General features: G+C 41.2%; 2 protein-coding genes across 10 annotated transcripts in view; one reads left to right on the top strand and one right to left on the bottom strand.

The window, feature by feature from the left end:
* The first annotated feature begins 674 nt into the window (after positions 1–674).
* Positions 675–16,458, top strand: LOC135091021 (transcriptional adapter 2B-like). Of its 9 annotated transcripts, none has more exons than XM_063988338.1 (14): positions 774–798; positions 906–1,003; positions 2,539–2,598; positions 6,740–6,896; positions 7,353–7,570; positions 7,692–7,784; positions 8,200–8,339; positions 8,454–8,576; positions 9,086–9,182; positions 10,938–10,993; positions 12,454–12,475; positions 12,639–12,885; positions 13,028–13,090; positions 13,581–16,458. In XM_063988338.1, exons 1-12 carry the CDS (start codon positions 792–794, stop codon positions 12,822–12,824), a joined length of 1,257 nt encoding a protein of 418 aa, XP_063844408.1. In that variant the 5' UTR covers positions 774–791; the 3' UTR covers positions 12,825–12,885; positions 13,028–13,090; positions 13,581–16,458. The 9 variants fall into 9 exon arrangements, with proteins under 9 accessions (XP_063844404.1, XP_063844408.1, XP_063844409.1 ...); XM_063988340.1 differs by having other exon boundaries at positions 776–798; positions 10,907–10,993; XM_063988334.1 differs by lacking the exons at positions 774–798; positions 12,454–12,475 and adding an exon at positions 675–691.
* Positions 16,459–16,989: 531 nt separating this feature from the next.
* Positions 16,990–25,737, bottom strand: part of LOC135091020 (uncharacterized) — a 14,135-nt gene continuing 5,387 nt past the window's right edge. The window contains exons 4-7 of the mRNA XM_063988331.1: positions 24,114–24,286; positions 23,041–23,190; positions 19,012–19,116; positions 16,990–17,887 (exon numbers count right to left, since the gene is read on the bottom strand). Coding sequence (XP_063844401.1) covers positions 17,627–17,887; positions 19,012–19,116; positions 23,041–23,190; positions 24,114–24,286 — 689 coding nt within the window. The 3' untranslated portion in view covers positions 16,990–17,626. The remainder of the gene's footprint in view (positions 17,888–19,011; positions 19,117–23,040; positions 23,191–24,113; positions 24,287–25,737) is intronic.

Raw genomic sequence — 25,737 nt, forward strand, 5'->3', positions numbered from 1 at the left:
GTTACTCGGACTAGCTTCCTTTCCTCCTCCAGTTACCCCTAATACAGCAAGTCTATATGTATTTGACGTCTAATTCATGTTTACCCATTAATTATATCACTGGAAAAGCCTTAGAATAACGCTAAAGTGGGTTCATTTCTGCCCCGCGAACCTTGGACAGCCCCGCTCCTCCCTTTACCTCCCCAATCAATATTGCTGCCGGGACTTGACAATTTGGGGACGCCTCGAAAACCGTTGTCGTCTACACCCTCAGCCTTCTCAGTAGGCCTAAGAAGATGCATAGGCCTGGCTATATGATATGAAAACCATATGTAGCGTAAAATATAATAAGTAACGGGAGAAAAACAGTAAGATAAATCTTACATTTTCCCCTTAGGGTGTGGGGCATTTAATCGTGATAGGTGTGTGGATTTGTTGTTATTTCACGGACTTACACTGCAATAGCTATGAATAGTAGACTATAAAGTACCTTAGGATGCTCAGGGAAAGGTATAAATTGCTGCATATTTCCTAAAAAGCGAAAAACAAGCATCTATGGCCGTGACCCAGTAGTCGTATGCCAGGCAGCGGGGAGCCTCAGCCGCGTCCCTGCTCTCGTACAGTAAGGACATTTTCCTCTATATTTCCTCTTCTTACCCATTCCCGTGAAACAGTATCTTTGATTATGAGAGTCCTTAGGGTTTAAGACTAGGTAGGCCACCTGGGGGAGGTGTGAGTGCTGGGAGTGGTGTAAATGCGGGTGAATGTATATATTGGCAATGTTGATGACGTCACGTGGGAACTGAAGCAAAATGGCGGGTGAGAGACGTGTCCTGCGAAGCCCCTTGGCACTACCCTGCTATACTTCATTACCCCTCACACTCATCCCTTCCCCTGACTGCATGATTGCTCTTTATGTCTTGCAGATACGTTTGCGAAGTACCACTGTAATTACTGCGAGGAGGATGTCAACGGGCTGAGGGTGAGGTGTCTGGAGTGCGAGGACTTCGATCTCTGTTTACAGGTAAGGATGTCACCTGACCTTCCCTCCCCCCGTGACCCCCTGCGTGAATCCCCCAGGCCCTATACAGGATTGGAGCTTCAAGGATTATGTTTATTTTTTAGTTTATGTGGCGTTAATGGCTGTATTTGTGTTGGTTCTTGGTGCGTTTGTGATTTTTCGCTCAGTGTTTGTCATTTATTTTTGGCGCGCATTTTCATATTGGTGTCCGTCAGGATGCTGGGCGCGGCCGTGTCTGGCTGGCTGTTAGGCGCTGCTCCCTGACTGCTCCAGGTCTTCCTTGATGACATATGGCATTATAAACCTTGATGTGTTTGCATTTACTTTGCATTTGCTGTTTTATGTGCTTGATTTGTGAAAGTAACACCAGGGAATTTCTTTGTAACTCGCTCATTGAAACTTTTTTTACCTACTCCACTGTAGTCACGGCCTGTCTGTCCATTCATTCGTATCTTATTAGACTGTACTTTGTGAGTGTTCTGATTTATCATCATTGAGGTGCTCGCGCATGAAGACCCTTAGACTAATTCTTTTACTTTATTTAGGGGTGTGTATGGAAGTACAAGAACAAAGGAACATAAGGCAGCTGGTGGAAGTAACTTCCCATATATCAGAACATTTTAACAAGAACACATTTCCTTGAACTTATTACCTTCATGCATTCTGATAATTTTTTTTTTTATTGTGTAACTTTTTCCAGAACTTATTGTAATTTTATTTTTAAAGATTTCTCCAATTTTTTTTTTTTTAATGAGTTTGATCATTCATCTTTAAGGGGTATAGAGCCCTGTTAGCCATGATTTAGATAGGTTAAGCTGTGGTGGTTAAGGCTGCATCTGGTGGGGGCAGTCGGTGACCATGGTAGCTGCTGCTGTGACTGATGTGAGATTAGGAGTACAGGATGGGCCTTGTTGATTAGTACAGAAGGAAGGGACAGATAAGTCTGGCCTGGATTCAAGCTGGGACCAGAAAGGAGGGCAGTAGTGTTGGAGGTTGGACATTATCTCCCTCATCCTTTTGCAGAGATAGTCTGCCTGACATGGCACTGGCCACATTGGCTGTCTCTTCCTCTCAGACTACATTAGGTTTTGTTGTCCCTTCTCCTTTTCACTATTTTATTTATCCTAAATCCTCCTTGATCTTTTGTGTGTTAACTCCCACTTGGAAACAAACCAGAGACGTGGTGTGCGTCATTTAAAGAGACAAAAGTGGCCAGGAGTTGGAAGATTTTGTGGGAAAACTAATGAGAATTGCCCCCAAGCCAGACAGAATCCCTTCAGGCAGTGTTAGGAGGTGAGCTGTGGTTGAAAGTTTGTAGAAGTAACATGATTTTGTTCTTGCCATTGTGGGTGTTGAGATGTGTGGTTTGCTGCGCTGAGGAATCAATGACCTTGATGTTGGATTCTTATAACTTCACCAAACCGTGTGATTTTATAGTTATGCCTTTATATTTTAAGACATAGTACTATGATAAGATCTCAACTTTTCATCATTGTATGGATCACTTATTGCGTGCTTTATTTTCTGTTTCCCCACAGTGCTTTTCCTGCGGTGCGGAAATTGGCAAGCATAAGCGAAGCCACGGGTATCAATTTATGGTAAGGCATGCTGTGTGTCCACCACTGTGCCTTTGTAGCTGTAGTGTTTTCCTCTGGGCTTCCTTGGCTTTTATGTTCTGAGGTACACACAGCCACACCACTTGGGTCACTCTTTGCATTGTTCCTTTCTTGGAGGTATTTCTCTCTGGACCTGCCTAACTTCACCAGCCACGTGAGAGAGTGAGCGAGTGAGTGAGTGAGAGACTTCATACTTATAACTCTTGCCTTACTCTGTGTTTGGTGTAAGATGAACATTGCTTCACATCAGTAGAGTTAAAGAATGGGCCTAAAAGCATCAGTTAACCACATTGTGTTACTTAGTTTATTTAGTTAAATTAAAGGATTCACTTGTAATGAAAGAAAGCACTTGTATAACTCTAGATTTGCCGTTGGTCAGTTCTAGATAACCATTCTGAAATATGCACTCATTTTACACTCTAATTAGTTGATGTACTACTGCTGCTGCTGCTGCTGGTGCTATCTTGGTGCTGGGAATGCCCATCTTGTTGATTTCTTATGTATTTATTCCTTGTGCTGGTGCAGAGTTCAGAGTTTGAAGAGGGACCTCCACTGCTCCTAATGTGGTCTCTGCCTCGGCCACTTCCTGTTGCTCCTCTCTCTCTCTCTCTCTCTCTCTCTCTCTCTCTCTCTCTCTCTCTCTCTCTCTCTCTCTCTCTCTCTCTCTCTCTCTCTCTCTCTCTCTCTCCTCTCCTCTCCTCTCCTCTCCTCTCCTCTCCTCTCCTCTCCTCTCCTCTCTCTCTCTGTCTCTCTCTCAGCATGGCTGTGTATTGCTTCCTCTGCTCACCAGTATATAGTCCTCAGGACATAATATCAGAAGAATATGTGTTCTATTTATTGTTAAGTAATGCAAAGTGATTTCAGGACAGTTATTTTAATAGCTATTGATAATCTGTTATGTTGCTGCTTAATTGAATTGCTATTTTTTTAATATGTCAGTAAATTAAAATTATTTTTATGTTACTGATTTGGCATATTCTTTTGTCTTCAAGAACTTTTTTCTAAATTCCAGTTCTCTTTACCTTGCTTTCATCACCATTGGTTAGCAAGAAGGTTTGCAGTGATAATACTTGTTTTTATGGACTAGCTAATTGCTTATTATTATTATTTATTTTATTTCATTTCATTTTTTCAACATGATGGTGAATCCCCCTTGCTGTATTCTCCTGGGTGGCAGAGTGCATGTTAGATGTGGGTGTTGTACCACTGGACTAGGGCTAACATTGAAATTTCCTGGTTAAAAACATTTCTTGTAAAAATTTCTTACTGATTGACTTTAAGTGTCATTTTTCACACCAGTTCATGTATGTATCGGCTCTAACCGCATTTCTGTTTTTATTTACTTGTATACTTTTGAAAGATTAAAACTAGTAGAAGCACTTAGCTTGCCTGTGTATAGTGTTCTTGTGTGCACAGCAGGGCAGAGTCCAGTGCTGAGGTGAGATTGGACTGATTGACTGAGGCAGGTTCTCACTCACACGTAGGGGACTTCCGGCAGTGTCTGTAGGAGAGTGATGGAGAGGACTGGATGTGCTTTTAGAGTCCTGTTTGACATGTCCCTTGGTGTGGACTAATATGCTTGGAAGACTGATCTAGATGTTTGATTAATTACATCCAAGAATGAAGGTGTAGGATGTAGTGAGTGTCATGGTAACTGATGGAAACACTGTAGGGAAGGTTAATTAAATAGTTAAGCTTAATGATATAAAAGTTAAAACACTGTCTTTTAAAGATACACTCACTTACATATGAACACAATGACCATTATGACACAAATGCATTACAACTCCCTACACACACACACACACACACACACACACACACACACACACACACACACACACACACACACACACACACACACACACACACACACACACACACACACACACACACACACACACACACACACACAACATACACAACACACACTCACTCACTCACTCACTCACAGAAATACTTGTAGACAGACACAAAACACCAACAGTACCTCAGCATCACATGAAGCACACCCCCACATGGCTCCACAAGACAGCCACACCTCTTCCCAGCAACCTTACACCCCATCCCTTGACACTGCAATCTATTGTTAAGTAATGGTAACTCTTAGTGCTAGAACGTTGCCATGGCCACCACCACTTGGTATTAATCCTTGCTCAAATAAAACATTTTTCCCCATTCACAGCTTTTAAGGGTGAATTCTCTTTATAGTGCAGTTCCTCCTGGATAGTTCCTAGCATTAGAGGGTGGGGAGAGACGGTGCAGTGTGAAGGTACTGTATTACCTGCCTTGCTAGTAGTTGCAATACCTCTACCAACACCACCAACACTAACCCAGTGCAAGTACTTCCTCTGTCGGTTTTCATTCCCTTGTATGTATACTTTATGTGGGCTGGTTCTAGTGGTCTTAGTGGTTCTAGTGCCAATGTTGATGTATGGGAGTGAGATGTGGACCTAGAATGAATGTTACTCAAAATTTGGGTAGTGGAGAGGTAGTCCGAGAGGCGCTTGTGATGTGAGTGCAATGGTTGGTGATGGCAAGGAAAGCATAGAAAGTCTGGTATGTCTGTTGAAGGTAGAAGAAATGAGTTGTGGACTTCTAGAGGAGGTCAATTACAGCATTTTCACAGGATTTAGTCATGCTTAACAAAATTAAAGGAAGTTGAGGTGACAAGGCTTATCAGTGGTGGAGTGAATGGTGTTACTGTGAGAGGAAGACAATGAAAGCCGAATGGTAGAATTGTGAGTGGGGGTGGAGTAACCAAGAATAAAATGTATAGACTGGAATAAATGGAGGTTCTTCCCTTGTGACATTGGTGGAGATAATGTGGAAAAGTAGAGTATACGAAGAGGAACAAATGGAGACCTTTGTAGCATTGGTGGAGATGGCATGCAAAAGTAGAGTATTTGAAGGGGAATGAATGGAGACTTCCCTTGTGGTAGTGAAGAACAATTGAATTTGCAAGATTGGAATGTGTGAGCTGGAGAATGCATGGGAGCTCTTCTCTAGTGACAAGACCCAAGAGAGAGAGAGAGAGAATTCCATGAGACAGGTGCCAGAATAGAGTAAATAAGACTGATTTCCTGTTGAGGCTTTTGAAAATAATTGCTGCCTGAATTAGAGAAAAATTACCTACAGAAAGAGGACTTGCTTCACTGGGCGTCACATCCTCACAGTTGTACATTTCACTGTTGATACCACACTTGTATTAGTGGTAACAGAAAGTGGCTCATGAGATGTTCTTGTTATGCCTTTCTCACACATTTCTGTACACTTGCTCCTGTCAGTGTTAGGTTGAATTGTGTATCTTGATGTCTGCCTCTCATGATGGTCACATTTGTTTCTTCCTAACACTGAACAAATTAACTGATGCCAACTGGAGCAGACTAAGGCACATTCCTGTGATTTGTCCTTATGGAATAGTTGGCAGACAGTTATCAGTCTAAGAAATCATAAATTATTGAGCAAATATATTACCAACGACTATTTGATTCATAAGATCTGTATAGTGACTTGTGCCAGGATATACAGAATGCTCAGGACACTCACACATACATAAACATTAGATTCCATATAGTGTTAGGTGAATATTTGTTGAGATTCTGATGTGTGATTCTTGTGAGACTAACCTGTCATTATGTTAGCAGTTTGATTTATTTAGTGAAGAGATTGTAGTAGTCACTAAATTGTAAGAGATAACTATTAAGAAGCTTAGGGAAATACATAGAAATTCATAATTGTGACATGGGTGCAGAGTTTAAGATTTAGGTATGGAATGAAAGACTTTGTGTCAGGCATTTCCTCTTTGAGTCACTAGAGAAGGATAGCAAAGTTAGAAGTATCAAAAATACCTTAGACAAAGAGGACATTAGGTATTGAGGTAGTACAAATTACATTTCTTAGTGTACATGAATTAAGTGTGTGTGATGCATACTTGATTGTTTGTAAGTCTGCACCCTTTGTGTGTGTGTGTGTGTGTGTGTGTGTGTGTGTGTGTGTGTGTGTGTGTGTGTGTTGCCAGGTTGTGTAACGGTGCCACAGTTGCCCCCACTACTGCACTCTGCCCACCTTCGCCCCCCTCACTAACGGGTCCCTGTCTCTCCCTGGGCCCGCACTCTCACAGGCCGGTGTTTTCCAGGACACAGGAAACTTTAGCATTTTCCCTGGTCAAGGCCACTGGACAGCACGGGAGGAGGTCAGACTATTGGATGCCATTGAGCAATATGGCTATGGCAACTGGGAGGACATTGCCCGACACATTGAGACGCGCACGCCTGAAGGTGAGACGGCCATTGTGGGAACCCTGGTGACCTTGGCTCTTCTAGGGAAGGGCGATAGGTTCTTTGAGGCTTGTCTTGAATTACTGTGTTAGGGGATATAAGTTATTCAAGTAAACTGATGTCATGCTTTATTGAAATGTGGAGGGGTTTTATTTTTAAGTTTGGTGTTATTCAAGGAGGGTTAGGTGCTATCTGAGACCTACTTCAAATTTCTGTATAAGGGAACTAAGTGGATGAAGTATATATTGAATGTCTCGTTATGAAGTTGATAGAGTGAAAGAGGATTAAATAAATTCAGTGATCTTACCAGCATAACAATTTTTTATTTAATAAAAAAATCTGTATGCCTACTGATACTTCACAATTATTGATAAATGCTGACAATTACATTAGTTGAATTAGTTGCACATGCACAAAATTGTAGCATAACTCCACACTGTTTCCTTTGTCCCACAGATGCAAGGAACAAGTACATCAGCAGTTACATAGAAGGGAACATTGGCCGTGTCTCCTGGAAGCCTGCCATGGAGAGATTACAGCTGCCCATTGAGCACACCACCACTGACACCGGCCCACTCTCCCCAACACTTGGCTCCTCCCTCCCCACACAGCCACTCTCCTCCGAGGAAAACACCATCCTTGGATACATGCCCCACAGAGACGACTTTGAGCGGGTGAGTGATGCAGCCTTCATACAAATGGGTACTGTGGATGAGCTGGATTTGTTTGGTGTTGCAGTGTTATTGTTAAGAATATTTGTGTTGCTGTTATCATGGTTGCTGTCTTCCCCATCAGGAGTGGGACAATGATGCTGAGACCACAATAGCACCTCTCTTCATACACCCTGTGGATGATGAGGAAGTGGACATGGCGCTTAAGTTAGCACAGGTGAGAATGTGTGTGTGTAAGAGTTTGAGAGAGAGAGAAAGAGAATTGTTTGAGTGAAGTGAAGAAAGAACGTGGTTTTAATAGTCTCACTCTTTATATAATGTAACTAAGCTTTCTTATTTTCATCAACATTGCCTGCTTATCTGTCTCATTGTTTTCATTAGGTGACAGTTTATAAGCTCGTGTACTGAAGTAGTGATGGTGTATTCTTTAAAAGGTTTCAGGCAGCTACCTCCTATCACATCCCAGATTCTTGATCTTCACCATAAATTTGAACATAAGGCAGTGCATGAGACAATATATTCATTTATACTTGGTTTGATGCACACAAAATTCAGTGGACTTCATAACATCACTTCTTGGGGCATCTGTCCATCCTGAGTCTCATGTCTCAGTCATCCTCCACTCTGTTCAGGTTGACATGTACATGCGGAGGCTGCGTGAACGTTCCCGGAGAAAAAGAGTTGTGAGAGACTTCCAAATAGTGCCACAGTTCTTCAAGAAGGAGAAAGAGAAAGTACAAGTTCCCCCAAAGAAGAAGAGCAAAGATGACAGGTGAGCTTTTGTGAAGGACACTCTTGCCTGTTTTTATCTATTTACTTATGGGTTTGTGAGGGGAAGGATTAGTTACTCTGGGACATGAGATTAATTCTCTGGCTGCCGTTTCAGAGACAGTTTGGCAGAAAAGTTACGGTCCGTCAGTCAGTTCCAGACAGCGAGTGAACACAACAACCTCATATCATCATTAGTGCGTGAGAGGGAACTCAGAACCAGAATAAAGGAGTTGCTGAGGTGAGTCTAGTGGTGGGTGTGCCGCCTCTCAGGGCATTGTGAAAGTGGCTGTAATGGTACCTCCTAAGAGTTTTTTGGTTTATTCTATTTTTTATTTTAGATTCTTATGTGAATTTATTTGTAAAAGGAGATTCTGCATTTATAGATTGGTACAAAGGACAAAGTAACTAAGAATTTGTCAGTAAACTGTTCATAGATTGAGATTCACCTGTGACTCACTTGAGATTTTGATGGATATCTATATGCATTGCCTGCTGGTCAGAGATTAAGAAATTTCCTGTGGGAAACATTTATTTTGGAAAGCAAGTAATTATGTGTACAGGGATTGGATTTTGCAATAGAATCAGAGTAAGTATTTTGGGTATTAATAAAATGTATAGCAGTAACTCCCTTAGAAGCAGTAATCCTAGAGTATACCTGAGTTTTGTTTGTTAATAACTTACAGTGCAGAATTAAGGAAAAAACTATCAGTTCTCATGTTTACAAGCTGTACATGTAAAACTCCACAGGTATAGAAGAAACGGAATCAGGCACGTTGAAGAATGCCATGAGTTTGAGGTAGCCAGGGCGCGAAGAGACAAAAAGAAAGAGAACAAAAAGAAAGCAGTAAGTATTGGTGCGGCCGCAGGCTAGTGTGTTCCCCTGAGAGCTACCCAGTCACCAAATATTGAGTGTGGCTTGACAATGGTTCTTCTCCATGTGACCTGCTCCAGGGTGGTGGTGTCCAGCTACCTGACCTCCACACTAATGGGAGGCCACTGTCACCTCTGAGTATTTGATGCCTCACTTCATTGCACATCTTACCTTCTTAATCATCTCTTCCTATTCCTTTAAAACTCCATCCACCATTCCTTCACCTACTTGCCCGCCCACCCATGGAAGGTTTTTGAAGTGACTCCTGAAGGGGAATTCCAGTAGCAGGCCCTTTTCTGTTTTGTCATTTAGGGTCAGGCTGGTAACTGTATTCTTTTTGACAGCAGTATAGCATGACATCACAAGCTCATTTCTTCATTGGTGTATTCAGTGCATAATCATTTCCTTCCCTTTTCACCATTAAGGCAGAGTTTGAGTTGTAAGTATCTGTCATTCAGTAGTTATTATTTTGTGTTTGTTATGGATTTCATTATTCATATTTGTTTTTTTAATATTAAGTTTGATTTTATGATAAGACCTTATTATGACAATCTAGAGTGAATAGACAAGCTGTCACAAGTCTGAATTTCTGGCACATCATTGTACAAACTAATTACAGCAATTTTATTCTTGCTGTGCCATCCTTAACTAAACAAGCTTGTCTTTCATTATTTGCCAGCCTGACTGAAGTGTGATTGTTTTCTTATGTCACTGTGTTAATTTTAAGTCTATTAGATTAAGTTATTATACTCTTTCCTGATCCATCTATGGTTTTTACATACACAAAGGTGATATCTGAATATACACACATTCTCTTTCTTTTCCTTCATTACTTCACGAGGAGGTGGAGTCAAAGGGCCAACAGGAGGATTGTTCTTATTCACTTTTTTTTCTGCAAAAGCTCACTTATTTCCTGTGTTGTACTTGTCCTGGTTGTGGGTTGTTTCCCCTAGTGTAGCATAGTGGGCTGCTCTGAAGGATTTACTAACTCACCTCCCTGTACCAGACACACTCGGGCAGTCCCAAATAGCATCTCTTGGGCTGGTGTACTCGCCCCTCTTCAGTTAGGGGAGAACGCTGCAAAAAGTTTTTTAATTTTGTGAGAACAGTTTATTATAGGAACATCTTTGGTGATCATCCTGTTCAGTTAAAAGAAATTGAGGTGAACATTGGAATAATGAGAAACATCCTGATCTGAGGAAAGTTACAAGTGATGCTGCAAACTGATTGTTCTCTTGCTTGGGAGTGACTGTGTGTTGCTGGTTCCTCTGGTATTAGTTATCTTACTGAGTGCTGTGCCTCTGGTGCTGGAGTGATTGGCTTTGGGATGTCAGGACAATGCTGTTGGGTATTGGGTATTCACTCAGAGGCTGAAGCATTTTGTGGGGCTTTGAACTTATACTTGGAGCATCCTCTGTGAATGGCAGTTTTGCTGAGAATGAAAGAGGAAGAGGATTTTTCCTGGCAAAAATGTGCTGAAGGGAATCCTTCCCGTGTTCTTTCTTTGCTTGAGTGTTACCATGCTTCAGTGTGCACTCCTCTGCCTGAGTGTGGCCTTAACCTGAGTGTGAGTGGAGAGGGAGGCCTTAGCATCAGTGAGCCCAGAGTAGAGCACCTCCAACAAGTTATCCCGCTGCTGTCCACTTGCCTGGCATGAGTGGAATAAGCTAACGTTGGCCCTTGTGTTACTCCCACAGCCGAGTATTCACAACTTTGCCTTTCATGCAGGCCAGCCTGCCTCAGACTCCAACGACTCAAATGGACCTGTCCGCAAAGTCAAAAGAGTAAGTGTTCTGTCCTCTTGTTTGTGTCTGTGTTGTAGGTCATAGCCTAGCTGCCAGTGTGGATGGAAGTAGACCATTTCTGCTTATTACTCTCTTGACATTCCTTATTCAATTTTCAAAGAATAATTTTGGGAAAACTGAAAGATGTATCAATTAAATCTTTATTGATCCTTAATATGACAATGTTTAATAAGCAGAAAGTTTGTGTTGTGAAGGCTGGAAGTGGAGTGAATGTTTTTTTTTTTTTTTGTTTTTTGTTTTTCTCAGTTTAACTAGTTTATTTTTATTAAATTTTTCTACTTTTAATTACTAGTCAGGTTTGATCTTTGGAATTCAAAAGTTAAGTACTAATTATGACTGCTTTGTGAAACCCATGCCTAATTATAAGCTTATGTATTAATGATGGTGTTCTCCAAGTGCTTGTCACCCGCACTTCAGTTGTCTCACCAGTAGTGTAAGCCTTGAAGACTTGAACACTTTGAAATTTGGCATAGAGCAGCTAAGTGACTAAAGTTTTTAACATTTGAATACTAGGCTCTGTTTTGAATGCATGAAGATGGACAGTGATGAATTATTTAGTCCTTAAAGACTGATAGATTAGTTCAGACCAACTGACATAATGAGCTAAAGTGTGTGATTCTTTACCTGTGAGATGGCAGGAGGCTCTGCCCTGGCCAGTGGGTGGAGTCATTGCTGGTGGTGACACTTTATGGTGTATCAGGACTGAACACATCATCCATCTACAGTAATGGGAGATGGGTAGAGTTCACTATAGAATTTTGTCTTCCAGTAAATTTACAGCAATTTGAACTTGGTAAGCTGTTTCCAGCGGAGAATATATCAATTTTTCCTTAAGTTATTTATATTTCATCAACATTTTCTTTTTATGCAACCTTTGGAGTTGCTGCATCACTGAGGGATTGAAAGTCAAATGCCAACAGAATAATCTAAAAATGTTTAATACCATCATGATTGAATTTTTAACAATTTTAATTGTGACCACGAATAGAACACTGCTTACCAGATTAGAGTGCAGGTTCTTTTTGTTGTAGTGAATCTTGTGAAGACAAATTATTGTGAGGTGGTGTCTCCCCATCCCATTATTTTAGTGTGGAAGATGATGTGGTATGAATGGCACCACCAGTCCTCACTTTCACTAACTTATCCTGACAAATAGGAGCTGAGCCTCTTGTCATTCTGTTCTTGTAAAGCTGAAGTGCAAATGGTGACAATTTATCAATTTACTCATTACATAAAATTGCTTAGCTAATAAGATTGTACCCCTCCTTGATTAACTCTAGCAGTGATACCTGTATTGCTGTCTTGTACTCTTTTGTACATACATCCCTCCCTCCCCACTGCAGTACAAGTTTGTATGTTACTTGCCAAAGATGTTGCATTAGTTGTTTAAGGTTTCAAGAATGATGTGTGGTTATGACAGAGTTTATTTTCTTTTATAGAGCTCTAGACAAGGAAGTGAAGGTAGTGTAGGACGTGCGTGCTGTGTGTCTGTAGCAGGAAAGCTCTTGCCATCAATAGTTGTGTCATGACGTAGCTGTGGTAATATTTCTGTACCTGCAATACCTGAGAAAGTAGCCTCCAGCAAGGTTGCCAGACTCTCACAGCCGCCCGTGTTGCCCTTCAGAAACGACGCAAGAAGTCCGAAATGTTTAGCAGAAAAAAAATTCACGCCTCTCGATACTGGAGGTGGAAAATGGCTCAGCGCGAGCTTGAGCGGCAGCGTGCTGAACGGGAGCGACGGCACGAACAACTGGGGGGGCGGGAGCAGCACAGCACAGGGGGGCCCGGGGGGGGCAGCCGGGGCGAGTGATGACCCAGTCCCCATCTCCTCACTCCCAGGATACCATCTCCTGTCCCAGAGGGAGAGGAAGGTGTGGCGCTGCACTGTTTGCTTGCACCACTCATACCTAGATTTATATTTGTGTGCTACATTTAAGACAAAGTGATGATGATTCTTCATTAACACATTCCAAGGTGTGCCTCTCATATACTAATGCTGTGTGACTGTTTCAGCTGTGTTCTGCCACGAATATCAAACCATCTCAGTACATAGCTTACAAGGCAGTTTTACTGAAGGTAAGTTCATCAAATTATGACTTGATCCCAAGTTTACTTGCACTTACTTCTTCTGGATCAAGTGTCTCTCAGGAATGATTTTGAATACACTGTGTTTATGGTAAAAAATACTTTAGTCTTCTGTGATGAGTAATCTTGATACAAAAGAAAGTCATGTAATGTAATATGAATGTTAACTTCATTATCCATGCTGCAGTGTTCTGTAGGGTTTCCTTTTCCTGTTAATGCACGCCATGTGTGGTTGAGAGACTTATCAGCCAAATGCTGCAGCTCAGAAAGTGGGTCTCAGACTTTGGGGTTGGTGACCTGCTTGGATGTCAGCATCACATTGCTGCCTCATCATGTCAGTGGCCACTCATATCAGAACTAATGTCATGAGAAGTCACTTCTGCATTTTTATGATTATAAGAATGCTTGGTAGTGAATGAAGAAGTGAGTTGTGTCTTGGCTCACTCTTGCATGATAGTGAGGAGTGTGGACTCCCCCACAGGATGAAGGTGATAAGCAGCAGTCTGGCGTGGGGCCGTCCACCCGGCGCGGGGCCTGTACTCCTCAGGGCCTTGATTCACAGGCTCAGCGCATGATTACCAACTTCATGACTCAAGCAGGATGGATCTCTTCGTTTACGTGACCATCAGTGAACTATGGGACCTGAACCCTGCAGTCCAAGTCTTGATAGAGGGCGGTGGCTATGCTGCCCCACACCTGCAGGACTGTCGCTGAGAATTGTCTCAGGTTCCATATAAAATTTTGTACGCATGGAATGAGCTGCAGCAGAGGGACTACGCTGCCTTGACGGCTCCGTGTGTTTGTTCTGGTGCAGCTGCTAATCTGTGAAGGGTTGCAATTCACCAAGTGAAGTTGCAGTGATTCTTTTCTACAATATTGTTTACCATGAGGTGTTTTAGGATAAGTCCTGATTGTAATTTTTAACATGTGCATTTACGGATAGAAGATCCATCGTGTGCGAGGACATATCATGGGTGGTGTCCAGCCTATGTGGTCCAGACTGACACTGCTGCATCATCTTGCTGCCTGCCTGTGGCAAGAGAGCCTTAAGTCCTTATGATAGTCATAAGAAACAGTAAAACTTAGCTGCAATATTTGCATAGAGCTTGTACTGGTGATGGTTGTGTAGTTTTGTCTCATTATTCCCATTTTATTTTACTCCTCAGTAGTCTTCATTCAGACACAAGCCATTTAGTAGCCTCTATTTTAGGATATGCAACTGTTAACGATTTGTTACTGTTGGTGTTTAATGTATGTGAATCTTCATGCATACCAGCATGTCCAAGCGTCAATGTTGTGTATTCCCATACTTAAGCCGCAGGTTCTTGCTGCCCCGGATATTTGGACAGGTTGTGGTGACACAGTGAGGAGGATCCTGGGGTGCGTCATTCAGTTCCTGGGGCAGGGCAGGGAGACGGGGCAGGGCAGATGTACAGGTGGGGCCCAGATTTGTACAAAAGTATCTTTAAATGTATTATTCATATCTCTAGCTGTAATTTTTTGGTAAAATGGTAAAAGACTTTAACTATATTTAAGGAACTGCATTTTGTTTTAATTATATTTAAAGAGCTGCATTTTGGAGACTCTGGATTGTGTCTTAGCTAGAGGTTTAGCATCAAGTGATCTGATTAGCATCAAGTGTCCAAGTCATGTTAACATGTCTGGCATTTTTCAAGATTGCATTCATATTACGTGGCATTACCAAGGTCGTGCAGTACCTCTAGAATGTTGTACATATACCAGAGAGTTCCTGAAAGTGTCAATTATAGTGAAGGAAGTTAAATAAGGTGGCTCATCACTGATAATGGGAAAAGCTGTTATCTTTGTGATGCCCCAAGACTCAAAAGGTCAGGCTCAAAGTAGGTACTAGCATATTGAGGGTGACTCAGATATCAGAATGATCAGTCATAACAATGATTTCAGAAATGATTTGCTTCAGGGGTCATACTGTACTAAATATTGATGCAGGAATTACAATATTTTATTTATGAAATATTAAGATAAATTCCATGATAGCATGATATATATATTTTTTTTAATGGATGCTGTTTTCTTTTTCTTTTCTGAACCAGGTATGAAGCTCGGTTTTGTGTAATCATTGTGATTATTTTTTTAATGACAGAAGAAATGTATCTTTTTTATTATATATTTAAGTATTGTATTTGTTACTGTTGGTGAGCAGAAACTTGACATTGAAGCCTCGTTGTGATGGCTACACCACAAGCTGGTCTCTCAGTACAACTACATTAGCCTTGTGCTCTGTGAATGCAAACTTATCAAATGATGTGCCACTTACTTTACTATCTCAAAAACATTCATATAAATGATTTGTTTGAAGCAGTCAGTGCCACACCATAACCTCAAACATCACGTGTCCCAAAGTAAGAACAGAGGTCAGCATCAGATGTAGCATTGTACTAGAGACTCCTCCCCATCATCTCCATCAGCTTTCTACTTTGAGGTTTTAGCTGTTCAGTTTTTGCTCAGAATATCTTCTAGTCATGGTGATAGCAAGGCCTCCATTTTATGCATCTCATTCAGGTTGTTCATGTGGAGTGCTTCCTCCAGCTGCAGCCACAGACACACAGGGTGCACACCCCAGCCTTGGTGGGTGTTTTTGTGAGGAGCAGAATCAAAGTCTGTTTTGTGTAATGTATTCATGGAGGCTGATGTCAGGCAAGCCACAAAGTTTAGTTGTGCAATTAAAGATGCAACAAGTAAACAGTAGCAAGAGGAGTGCAGTATTCACAAATGTTTCTCACCTGCTATAATTTGCCATATTTGATATACCAAGAAAGTTGAATATTAGTGCTTTTGTTCAGAGGTAGGGTTAATGGCAGAATTTGGGTGATTTTTGGTCGTGCTGATTGCAGAAAAATGGACAGCATCTGGTGGGACTCAGCCTTATGACTTGAGTTATCCACTTTTCTGTGCTAATCATCCAAGTGCTTACCTCTTCTTACCATCAGGTGGATGGACAGGTGTCACTGTGGAGATTACCTTCTGTTTATTGAGAAAAGATTTCTTCAGATATTTCTATACTGGAGTACTCTCTACTGGCCACTTTTCTTATTTTTTTATGTTGATAAATTGTATCAGCAATGATTTGAATGACAAACGTAGGCCTGGAGATATCAGGTCCAGTGTGTTGTGTGGACAGGAGTAAGGAGGGTGACAATGGACAGCAAAAAGTGAAGGATCAATAAATAGAGGACCTGCATTAATTGTAGGGAAGGTTCAGTATTATAGTGAGAGGAGGAGGTGATGTGATAAAGTCGAGGGAGACTGGAAACCTGGACATGTGGTGAAGAGCTCCTTTGTCAAATACTCTTATTAGAAATATATTTAATGTAAAATCATGTGGGTATTTTATTTCCATGGCTGTAGTTCCATTAATCCCTTTATTGATTGGTTTCTGATTAGATCTAAATTATCTTGCATTTTTTGTCAAAGCATCCCGGGACTGGTGGGTGATAATGCCGTACGTTACCAAGCGTTACCGGCATTAGCTGGGCCAAAACCCTAGTAGAGGCTGAGGTAGAAATCTATCACACATGCAGGGGTAGACTAACGTGGTTGAAACTTCATTACTCATGATTCATTATATTTACGCAAAAATTTTAGCGGCTGAAGTTACTAAACTATGTAAAAATAATGTTAAATAATGTTAATAATAGTCGGGTTAGTGTCATTCTTGACAGGAGTAGAGAGCGGCGAGTCGTTCATTATTTCATAAATCACCAGCTTTTGACCGATATTCATCAAATGTGACTATGTCCAGAAAAGAACAACAATAATTTCATAACTCGAATCTGTATGAGCTGGTGACAAACATTTCCATTTTCCGCGGCAATTTGTGATGTGGACAGGATGAAAGATGAGTACAAGAGTCAGGATTAGACCATTTATTAACATTACTACAAGTGACGCACGTGACTGACAGATTATTGCGGTGCTTATGTCCTGTATGGGAGGCTGGAAGAAGAAACATCATCTTCCTTGATCTGGGGGCGTCTGACAGTATTTACAGTGTCGGGGTAAGTAAGGGCCTGATGGCTGTTAAGTACTTGCTTTGTATTTACTTGTATTTACACTGCAGTGGCGACTCTGGCTATGCTGCGAGTGAAAAATTTGATGTTTGTGCTCTGTTGCTTCATTAAGGTTCACTATGACATTTATCAGGGTAGAGGAAGCTTGGTGAGGGTGCGGGAGGCAGTCATATATACACGGAGGACTGGGGTACTGCATCTACGGCATGGTATCGTACTTACACTGTGCCGGAGCGGGTGATGGGAGTGTGGGAGGGAAGATTGGAGGGGGAGTGAGGGGTGTTTCGTGGGTGGAATAAAGGAGGGACCAGTGGCTAGATGAGGGATGAGGATGAAGAAAAATGGAAGTGGGAAGTAAGGGGTGTCGGTAGCTGAAGGAATGAATACATTAAAAGTAATGGAGGTGAGAAGTAAGGGGTGTCGTTAGCTGGAAGAGGGAAGCGAGGTGTGTCAGTGGCTGAATGAAAGGAGGGAGGACTCAGTGACTGGAGGAAGTGCCGGTGGGTATGTGATAGTCGTCTGTGATGTCCGCCGGGCTAAGCTGGGAGAAGTGGTGTGGCAGGGCGTGCAGCCACAGGGCGGTGGGAATGTTCTGGCAGCCCAGGTAACGGCGGTGCAGCTCGCGCCAAGTGTAGGGCGGCGTCACATTGCAGGGCGCCCCGAAGATATTCCTCCGTAGGGCGCCGCCTGACCCGTCATACTCCAGGGGCGTGGAGTGTCGTACCGCGCTCCTCGACACCTGTCAACACACGTTCATTAGGCACACATTAGACACACGCCGGACGCCCCGTAGTGGGTCCCGTCACGCGGCGCACACACCTCTGATGCACAATTATATATATCAAAACACCTGAAGAAATCACATCCTCAGCGGGGGAGGCAATTTGCGTTACTCTTATCACGTAACATGAACAGCCAAGACTGGAGTGCATTTATTATTTGAGCGTGCGTGTAATGTGGCTGAAGCCTGCCAGTCACAGCACGTCCAAGGCTGCTGCTAAAGCTCAACTTTTTACACGCATTGCGCTGAAAATCTATACATCTTTGCCTGGAGTGACATTTTAATTGGGACATGTAATAGCATGATCTGTAAAGGAGGCGAAATTACACATTTCTTATGAGTATCAACATGACGTAAAACCTCCGAGTGTCGCTGCGACTTAAGCTGTGCCTCGCGGACACGCCAGCGGACATGCCGCTCCTCCCACCTCTCCTATTCCGCCATCCCCACTGGCAGCTCTTATAGCCACCAAGGCCTTTCCTGGAAACGCCGCAAAAACAAAAACAAGCGCCAAGTGTATGAGCGTGGCGGGGCCCGAGGGGGCTCTCAACAGGCGGGTAGCGACACTTCCTCGCCTCTCCGCTGCGCGCCGCCCTCCGACACCACCACACTCATAACAAAGGAAGAGAAGTTGAATTAATTGTCGGAAGATAAAAAAAAAATAAGTGATTTTAGACAAGTCTACTCTCAGTGCCCCTCCCAAACTCATCCTTTTTGCTTGCCTTCCGTTCACGCTCCAACACCTAAGATAATAAACACGAGAGGGGGAGGAGAGACGAGCAGAGCAGTTGAGACATGACCCGATAGTGAATGAGACCATTTAAAGACGCAATGCTCATGAGTGGCCAAAAATGCGAGTCAAGGGCGGTGGTCCGTGACGAGTGTCGTTCCCTGGCAGTGTAAGGCAGCAGCTAATTGATCACGCGCCAGAGGTACTCAAGAGGGGGAGGGAGAGAGAGCCTCGCCACCTCTCCACTTCGTCAAGAACACCCTCTTCAGAAACACTCGCAGAAATTATCGAGTTTAGTTTAATTGCCTGGCTGAGGGGGACACTCGGGACACTTGGGCCTCTCGGGACTTGCCTGGTGGACGCGGGCGGTGCAGGAGTCTAGGTGGTTGTAGTGTAGCCAGTGGGAGGAGAACTCGTGGCCCCAGGAGTACTCGCCCGAACCCGCGGCTGCGTACACCTGAAGGAGAAAATGTGATGCTTTGGAAAGTTGTCACTCACTACAGTGCTGAGAGAGAGAGAGAGAGAGAGAGAGAGAGAGAGAGAGAGAGAGAGAGAGAGAGAGAGAGAGAGAGAGAGAGAGAGAGAGAGAGAGATGAATAGGTTTATATATCACGATTACACAGCATGTAGCTCATTTTAATCACTCTCACACACACACACACACACAGACACACACACACACACACACACACACACACACACACACACACACACACACACACAACGTAATTTAAAAAGCGAATCTGTACCAAAACACCATTACACATTTCGAACTTGGAATAAAACGTTCTCCAGCGTTCTGACCGTACAAAACACCTTCAAAGGGAATAAAAAAAAAAAGAGAGGAAAAGAAAGAAAGATGGGAATTCAATGGGATCTTAATGCCTTCTCTTCTTTGCGAGCTTAATCTCTTCTCAGCTCAAGCGTGAAGCAACACAGAAAGACAATGTGCTTTTAATCATTCAGGTTGCCTTGCTCATCAGAACTGTGGGCACGGATAAAAAGAGAGAGAGAGAGAAAAAAAAAAAATAGTGGCTACATTTATTTCTTTAGGCGTGTATATAATGAGTTTGGGAGGCAAGGAGGGTCTCTCTCTCTCTCTCTCTCTCTCTCTCTCTCTCTCTCTCTCTCTCTCTCTCTCTCTCTCTCTCTCTCTCTCTCTCTTGCTCATTTTTGGAAGTTATTTTTCCCGAGTTTATGATTTCCTTCTTTGAGAGTTCACCATCCTCCTAATACTCTCTCTCTCTCTCTCTCTCTCTCTCTCTCTCTCTCTCTCTCTCTCTCTCGCCGCGGTGAACAAATCTCATTAGCCGCCGTGGGTAATGAGGTGAGGAGGCGGCCGGAACTCGCCTCCTCGCTTGGGAATGAGCTGCCTGGCGTGGCCTCTGATGCCGCCGTTAGCCAGGCTATCGCGCCGCCCAAACTGCGCCAGATGAAGCCCCAAGAAATTCACGACCCCCACTGCATTGTTATGTATTGTGCTCCCCGCGTGTGGGTGTGAGATTTTTAGTATTATTTATTTATTTATCCATTCATTTGTATTGAGGGGGGCGCTGGCCAAGGGTAATCAAAGGTTGAAAAGAAAAGGCCCACGGAAGATGTCAGTTCCCAAAGAGCTGTCAAAAGGATTATCCAAAATTATGAGGAAAAGTTGTGTGAACTGGTAGAGAGAGAGAGAGAGAGAGAGAGAGAGAGAGAGACGGACCGAGTTAATTAAGCCAAACCCCAAGATACATTACTTACTGCATAATCTGTCTCGTATTGTGTTTGGCTCCTGCATCCTAATGGCAGACCAAGACTTACCAAGCCCCATATTCTGAAGCATTTCTCGCTGCATCTCCACCACTTTCAAAAGGCTCTAGTTAAATCCAATTTTTTTTTCAAAATCTGTAACGCAGGTCCGGACCTGTACAGAAAATCGGAAAAGATTTTCCGATAACAATTTTTTATCTAAGCTTACAGATGATTACATTATGTAATACACAAGGAGAATATTCATATTATATATATATATATATATATATATATATATATATATATATATATATATATATATATATATATATATATATATATATATATATATATATATATATATATATATATCGAAATACGTGTTTCTATGTGTTTAATTTTTTTTTCAAAAAGTAAAGAATGATTTTTATTTGTACCGTACTCTAAAGAACTCAAACAACTATTTTACATATGTATAACGGTTCTTTTTAAGTAACCAACATATCAGAATTATTATGTAAAAATTCTTTAAATTTCTTTTTCAAATTTTTTTTTTTTTCAAAATTCGTAACGCAGGTCCGGACGTACAAAAAAATGGAAAAAATTTTCTGATAAATTATTTTTTTTTATCTAAGCTTACAGATGATTACATTATAAAATGCAGAAGAAGAATATTCATATAAAATATATATATCAATATAAAAACGTGTGTTTTCTATGTGTTTTATTTTTTCAAAGAGTGAAAAAATTATTTTTTATTTGAACCGTACTCCAGAGAACTCAAACGACTATTTTACATATGTATAATGGATCTTTTATAAGTAACCACCTTATCAAAATTGTTATGTAAAAATTCTTTAAATTCAAATTTTTTTTTTCAAAATTTGTAACAGCTCCGGACTTGTACAAAAAAATTGGAAAAAATTTTCCGATAAAACTTTTTATCTAAGCTTGCAGATGATTACATTACGAGATGAAGAATAGGAATATTCATATAAAATATATATATATCAATGGAAAAACGTGTGTTTTCTACGTGTTTTAATTTTTTCAAAAAGTGAAAAATGATTTTTATTTGTACCGTACTCCAAAGAACTCAAACGAATATTTTACATATGTATAACGGTTCATTTTTAACTAACAAACATATCAGAACTGTTATGTAAAAATTCTTTAAATTGAAATTTTTCTCAAAATTTGTAACGCAGGTCCGGACCTGTACAAAAAATTGGAAAAAATTTTCCAATAAAAAATTTTTATCTAGGCTTACAGATGATTACATTATGAAATGTAGAATAGAAATATTCATATAGAATATATATATGAATTACAAAACGTGTGTTTTCTACGTGTTTTATTTTTTCAAAAAGTAAAAAATTCTTTTTTTTTTCTTTACCGTACTCCATAGAACTCAAAGGACTATTTTACATATGTATAACGGATTACTTTTAACTAACAAACATATGAGAATTATTATATAAAAATTCTTTAAATTGAAAATTTTCTCAAAATTTGTAACGCAGGTCCGGACCTGTACTAAAAAATTGGAAAAAATTTTCCAATAAAAATTTTTTACCTAAGCTTGCAGATGATTACATTACGAAATGCAGAATAGGAATATTCATATAAAATATATATATCATTGGAAAAACGTGTGTTTTCTACGTGTTTTGATTTTTTCAAAAAGCAAAAATTTACTTTTATTTGTACCGTACTGCAAAGAACTAAAATGACTATTTTACATGTGTATCACGGTTCTTTTTGTTCTTTTTAAGTAACCAACATATCAGAATAGTTATGTAAAAATTCTTTGAATTGAATTTTTTTTCAAAATTTGTAACGCAGGTCCAGACGTGTACAAAAAATAGGAAAAAAATTCTGATAAAAATTTTTCATCTAAGCTTACAGGTGATTACATTATGAAGTGGAGAAGGAGAATATTCATATAATATATATATAATATATATATATATATAATATATATATATATATATATATATATATATATATATATATATATATAATATATATATATATATATATATATATATATATATATATATATGAATAGAAAAAAGTGTGTTTTCTACGTGTTTATTTAAAAAAAAAAAAAGTGAAAAAATATTTTTATTTGTACCGTACTCCAAACAACTCAAATGACTATTTTACATATGTATAACAGTTCTTATTTTAAGTAATTAACATATCAGAATTATTATGTAAAAATTCTTCAAAGTGACACGGGGTTTTTAACAAGAAAAAGAACGAAAAAAATGTCCACAAAGGTGTCAGTCCTTGAGGAAAGGTCAAAAGGATCGTTCAAAACTGTATGATAAGTGTCTTTACGTATATAACGACTGGCACGTGTAGGCCTGCATTCAAAAAAACGCTTTCCTCTCACCGCGACTATTTTTAAAAGCTACAGAGATGATAGGCCTGCTTCTCAAGGGTGCTTCTGCAGTTATTAATATAGAAAATCTTGTTAACCTGTCACTAGAAGCGGAAAAGCAGCCTTACAAATGCATATAACATCAAGTAGAGGCTTTTAAAAGTAGTGGAAGTGCGGGGGGGAGGGGAGTTTTAGGATATGCCTCTAGCACTAACGGATTCTTGCAGCTTCCCTTATGTTCTCATGTTGTGTTCTCACCTGCACGTTGTGGTGGTCCCTAGAGGAGGCGAAGGCGTTCACGATCTCCCCCCCGTAGGATGTATCGACGAGCACTGTCACCTGCCGTGCCGCACAGTTCCTTAGGTCCTTCAGAAGCTCCTTAGGGCTGTACACCTCCCCTGCCCGCATCTGGGGGTACACACACACACACACACACACACACACACACACACACACACACACACACACGCATGTAAATAGGTTAGTGTTTGTGGTTCATCTTGCCTTATCTCTCTCTCTCTCTCTCTCTCTCTCTCTCTCTCTCTCTCTCTCTCCTCCTCTCTCTCTCTCTCTCTCTCTCTCTCTCTCTCTGTGTGTGTGTGTGTGTGTGTGTGTGTGTGTGTGTGTAGATAATATTCTATTTCCACACTCACATTGACACGAAGTTGATGAGTGCCGGTGTCTGTGTGTGTGTGTGTGTGTGTGTGTGTGTGTGTGTGTGTGTTCGTCGGTGTTCGTCTGGCACGTGTTTAAGTATAAGTGATTGTGCGTTTCTTTTTCTGTGAGAGAGTGAGGAGAGGCACGAAAGTTTCTGATGAGTGAGCCTCTGAGTACAAAAGCCTGTGTGAGTGGCGCTGAGAGAGAGAGAGAGAGAGAGAGAGAGAGAGAGAGAGAGAGAGAGAGAGAGAGAGAGAGAGAGAGAGAGAGAGAGAGAGAGAGAGAGAGAGAGAGATTACAAAACAGAAAGCAATCATGAACAAAAAAGATAGAAAAGTAGAAAATACACGAACAGAATTAGAGAAAATTACTTAAAACAATAAAAAAAAAAAGAAACAAAAACACGAACAAATAAACAATAAACTCGAAAATAAAATAGAATAAAACAAAAACCAAGAAAAATAACACATAAAACAAACGTTAAAAAAAAAAAAAACACGAACTAAAAAACACAAAACGAGAACAAGAAAAAAAAAAAAACAAAAAAAAACAAAAGACAGGACAGTCAACACACACACACACACACACCACTTTCTCTCTCTCTCTCTCTCTCTCTCTCTCTCTCTCTCTCTCTCTCTCTCTCTCTCCTCTCTCTCTCTCTCTCTCTTACTCACCAGTCCATTCCGGTCTTCGTCCCAGAGCAGCAGAGTCCCGTCGTGTAGGGAGGGCCCTGTCAGGTATACCACGAGGGAGTCCGTGCAGAGGGGCGTGGCGCAGAGGGAGCGAAGGTGGTAGCGAAAGGCAAGCTTGAAGGAGGACGGGAACACGGTGTGGCCTTCTGCAGGATCTGCGGGAGGGGGGGAGGTAGTGGAGGAGGTGGTGATGGAGTAGTAGTAGTAGTAGTAGTAGAAGAAGAAGGAGGAAGAGACAGAGGTGGTGGTGATGGAATAATAGTAGTAGTAGTAGTAGAAGGAGGAAGAGAAGGAAGGAGGTAGTGGTGATGAAGTAGTAGTAGTAGTAGTAGTAGTAGTAGTAGTAGTAGGACGAGGAGGAAAAGGAGATACTCGTTATGTTAGTAGTACCAAGAGATGTAAGAAAAGGAGGAGGAGGAGGAGATAGTAACAATGATAGGAGAAAGAGGCAATGAAGATGATGGAGGAAGAGTGTGATGAGATTAAAAGGAGACGGAACGGAAGGGATAGAAAGAAGGGGATGGCAAAGGAAAGGAGAAGGAAAGGACAACGTTTGGATAGAGATAAGAACACAGGATAAGAGGGAGGAGGATGTGATGAGGGAAGTAAGAGGAATGGAGAGCGATTAAATAAGGATAAGGAATAGGTTGAATAAAAATGAAGAAAAGAAAATAATAATAATAATGATGATGATGATGATGATGATAATAATAATAATAATAATAATAATAATAATAATGATAATAATAATAACGAATGTTTAGTAGGACATAACGAAATAAATTTAAAGAGAATAAGGAGGAGAAGGAGGAGGAAAAAATAGCGATGTAGGAAGTCGAGAGAGAGAGAGAGAGAGAGAGAGAGAGAGAGAGAGAGAGAGAGAGAGAGAGAGAGAGAGAGAGAGAGAGAGAGAGAGTTTATTATTGACAAAATTGATAGTAAGAGGAGAAAGGCGGAGATGGAAGAGGAGGAGAAGGAAGAGGAGGACGAGGAGAAGGAGGAGGAGGAGGAGGAGGAGGAGGAGGAGGAGGAGGAGGAGGAGAAAAAAGGCAGGAAAAAAGTATGGGTGATGTTTGTTTGGTGTTGAAAGAGAGGAAGAGGAGACGATGATGATGAAAGAGGAAGAGGGAGAGGAGGGAAGGACGAATATTGGGCAAGATTTGATAGGGACATGATTCTCTCTCTCTCTCTCTCTCTCTCTCTCTCTCTCTCTCTCTCTCTCTCTCTTTCTCTCTCTCTCTCGCTCGCTCGTCTGTCTGTCTGTCTGTCTGTCCCTGTGTCTGGTCTCTGTTGAAAAGTAATTGGTGGTAACGACTGTTAATTAGAGGGTTGTGGATGACTCTTACTTATTGTTAACGAGAGGAGGAGGAGGAGGAGGAGGAGGAGGAGGAGGAGGAAGAAGAAGAAGAAGAAGAAGAAGAGGAAGAAGAAGAAGAAGAAGGAGAAGAAGAAGAAGAAGCTATGTCCTATTTACCCCTTTACTCTTCAATTTTGATGTGAAATTATGCAAAAGTATTTCTCTTTCATCACCTCCTCCTCCTCCTCCTCCGCCTCCTCCTCCTCCGCCTCCTCCTCCTCCTCCTCCTCCTCGGCGGAAACACCCACA

Source organism: Scylla paramamosain, chromosome 36, assembly GCF_035594125.1.
Source record: "Scylla paramamosain isolate STU-SP2022 chromosome 36, ASM3559412v1, whole genome shotgun sequence".
NCBI classification, from domain to species: domain Eukaryota; kingdom Metazoa; phylum Arthropoda; class Malacostraca; order Decapoda; family Portunidae; genus Scylla; species Scylla paramamosain.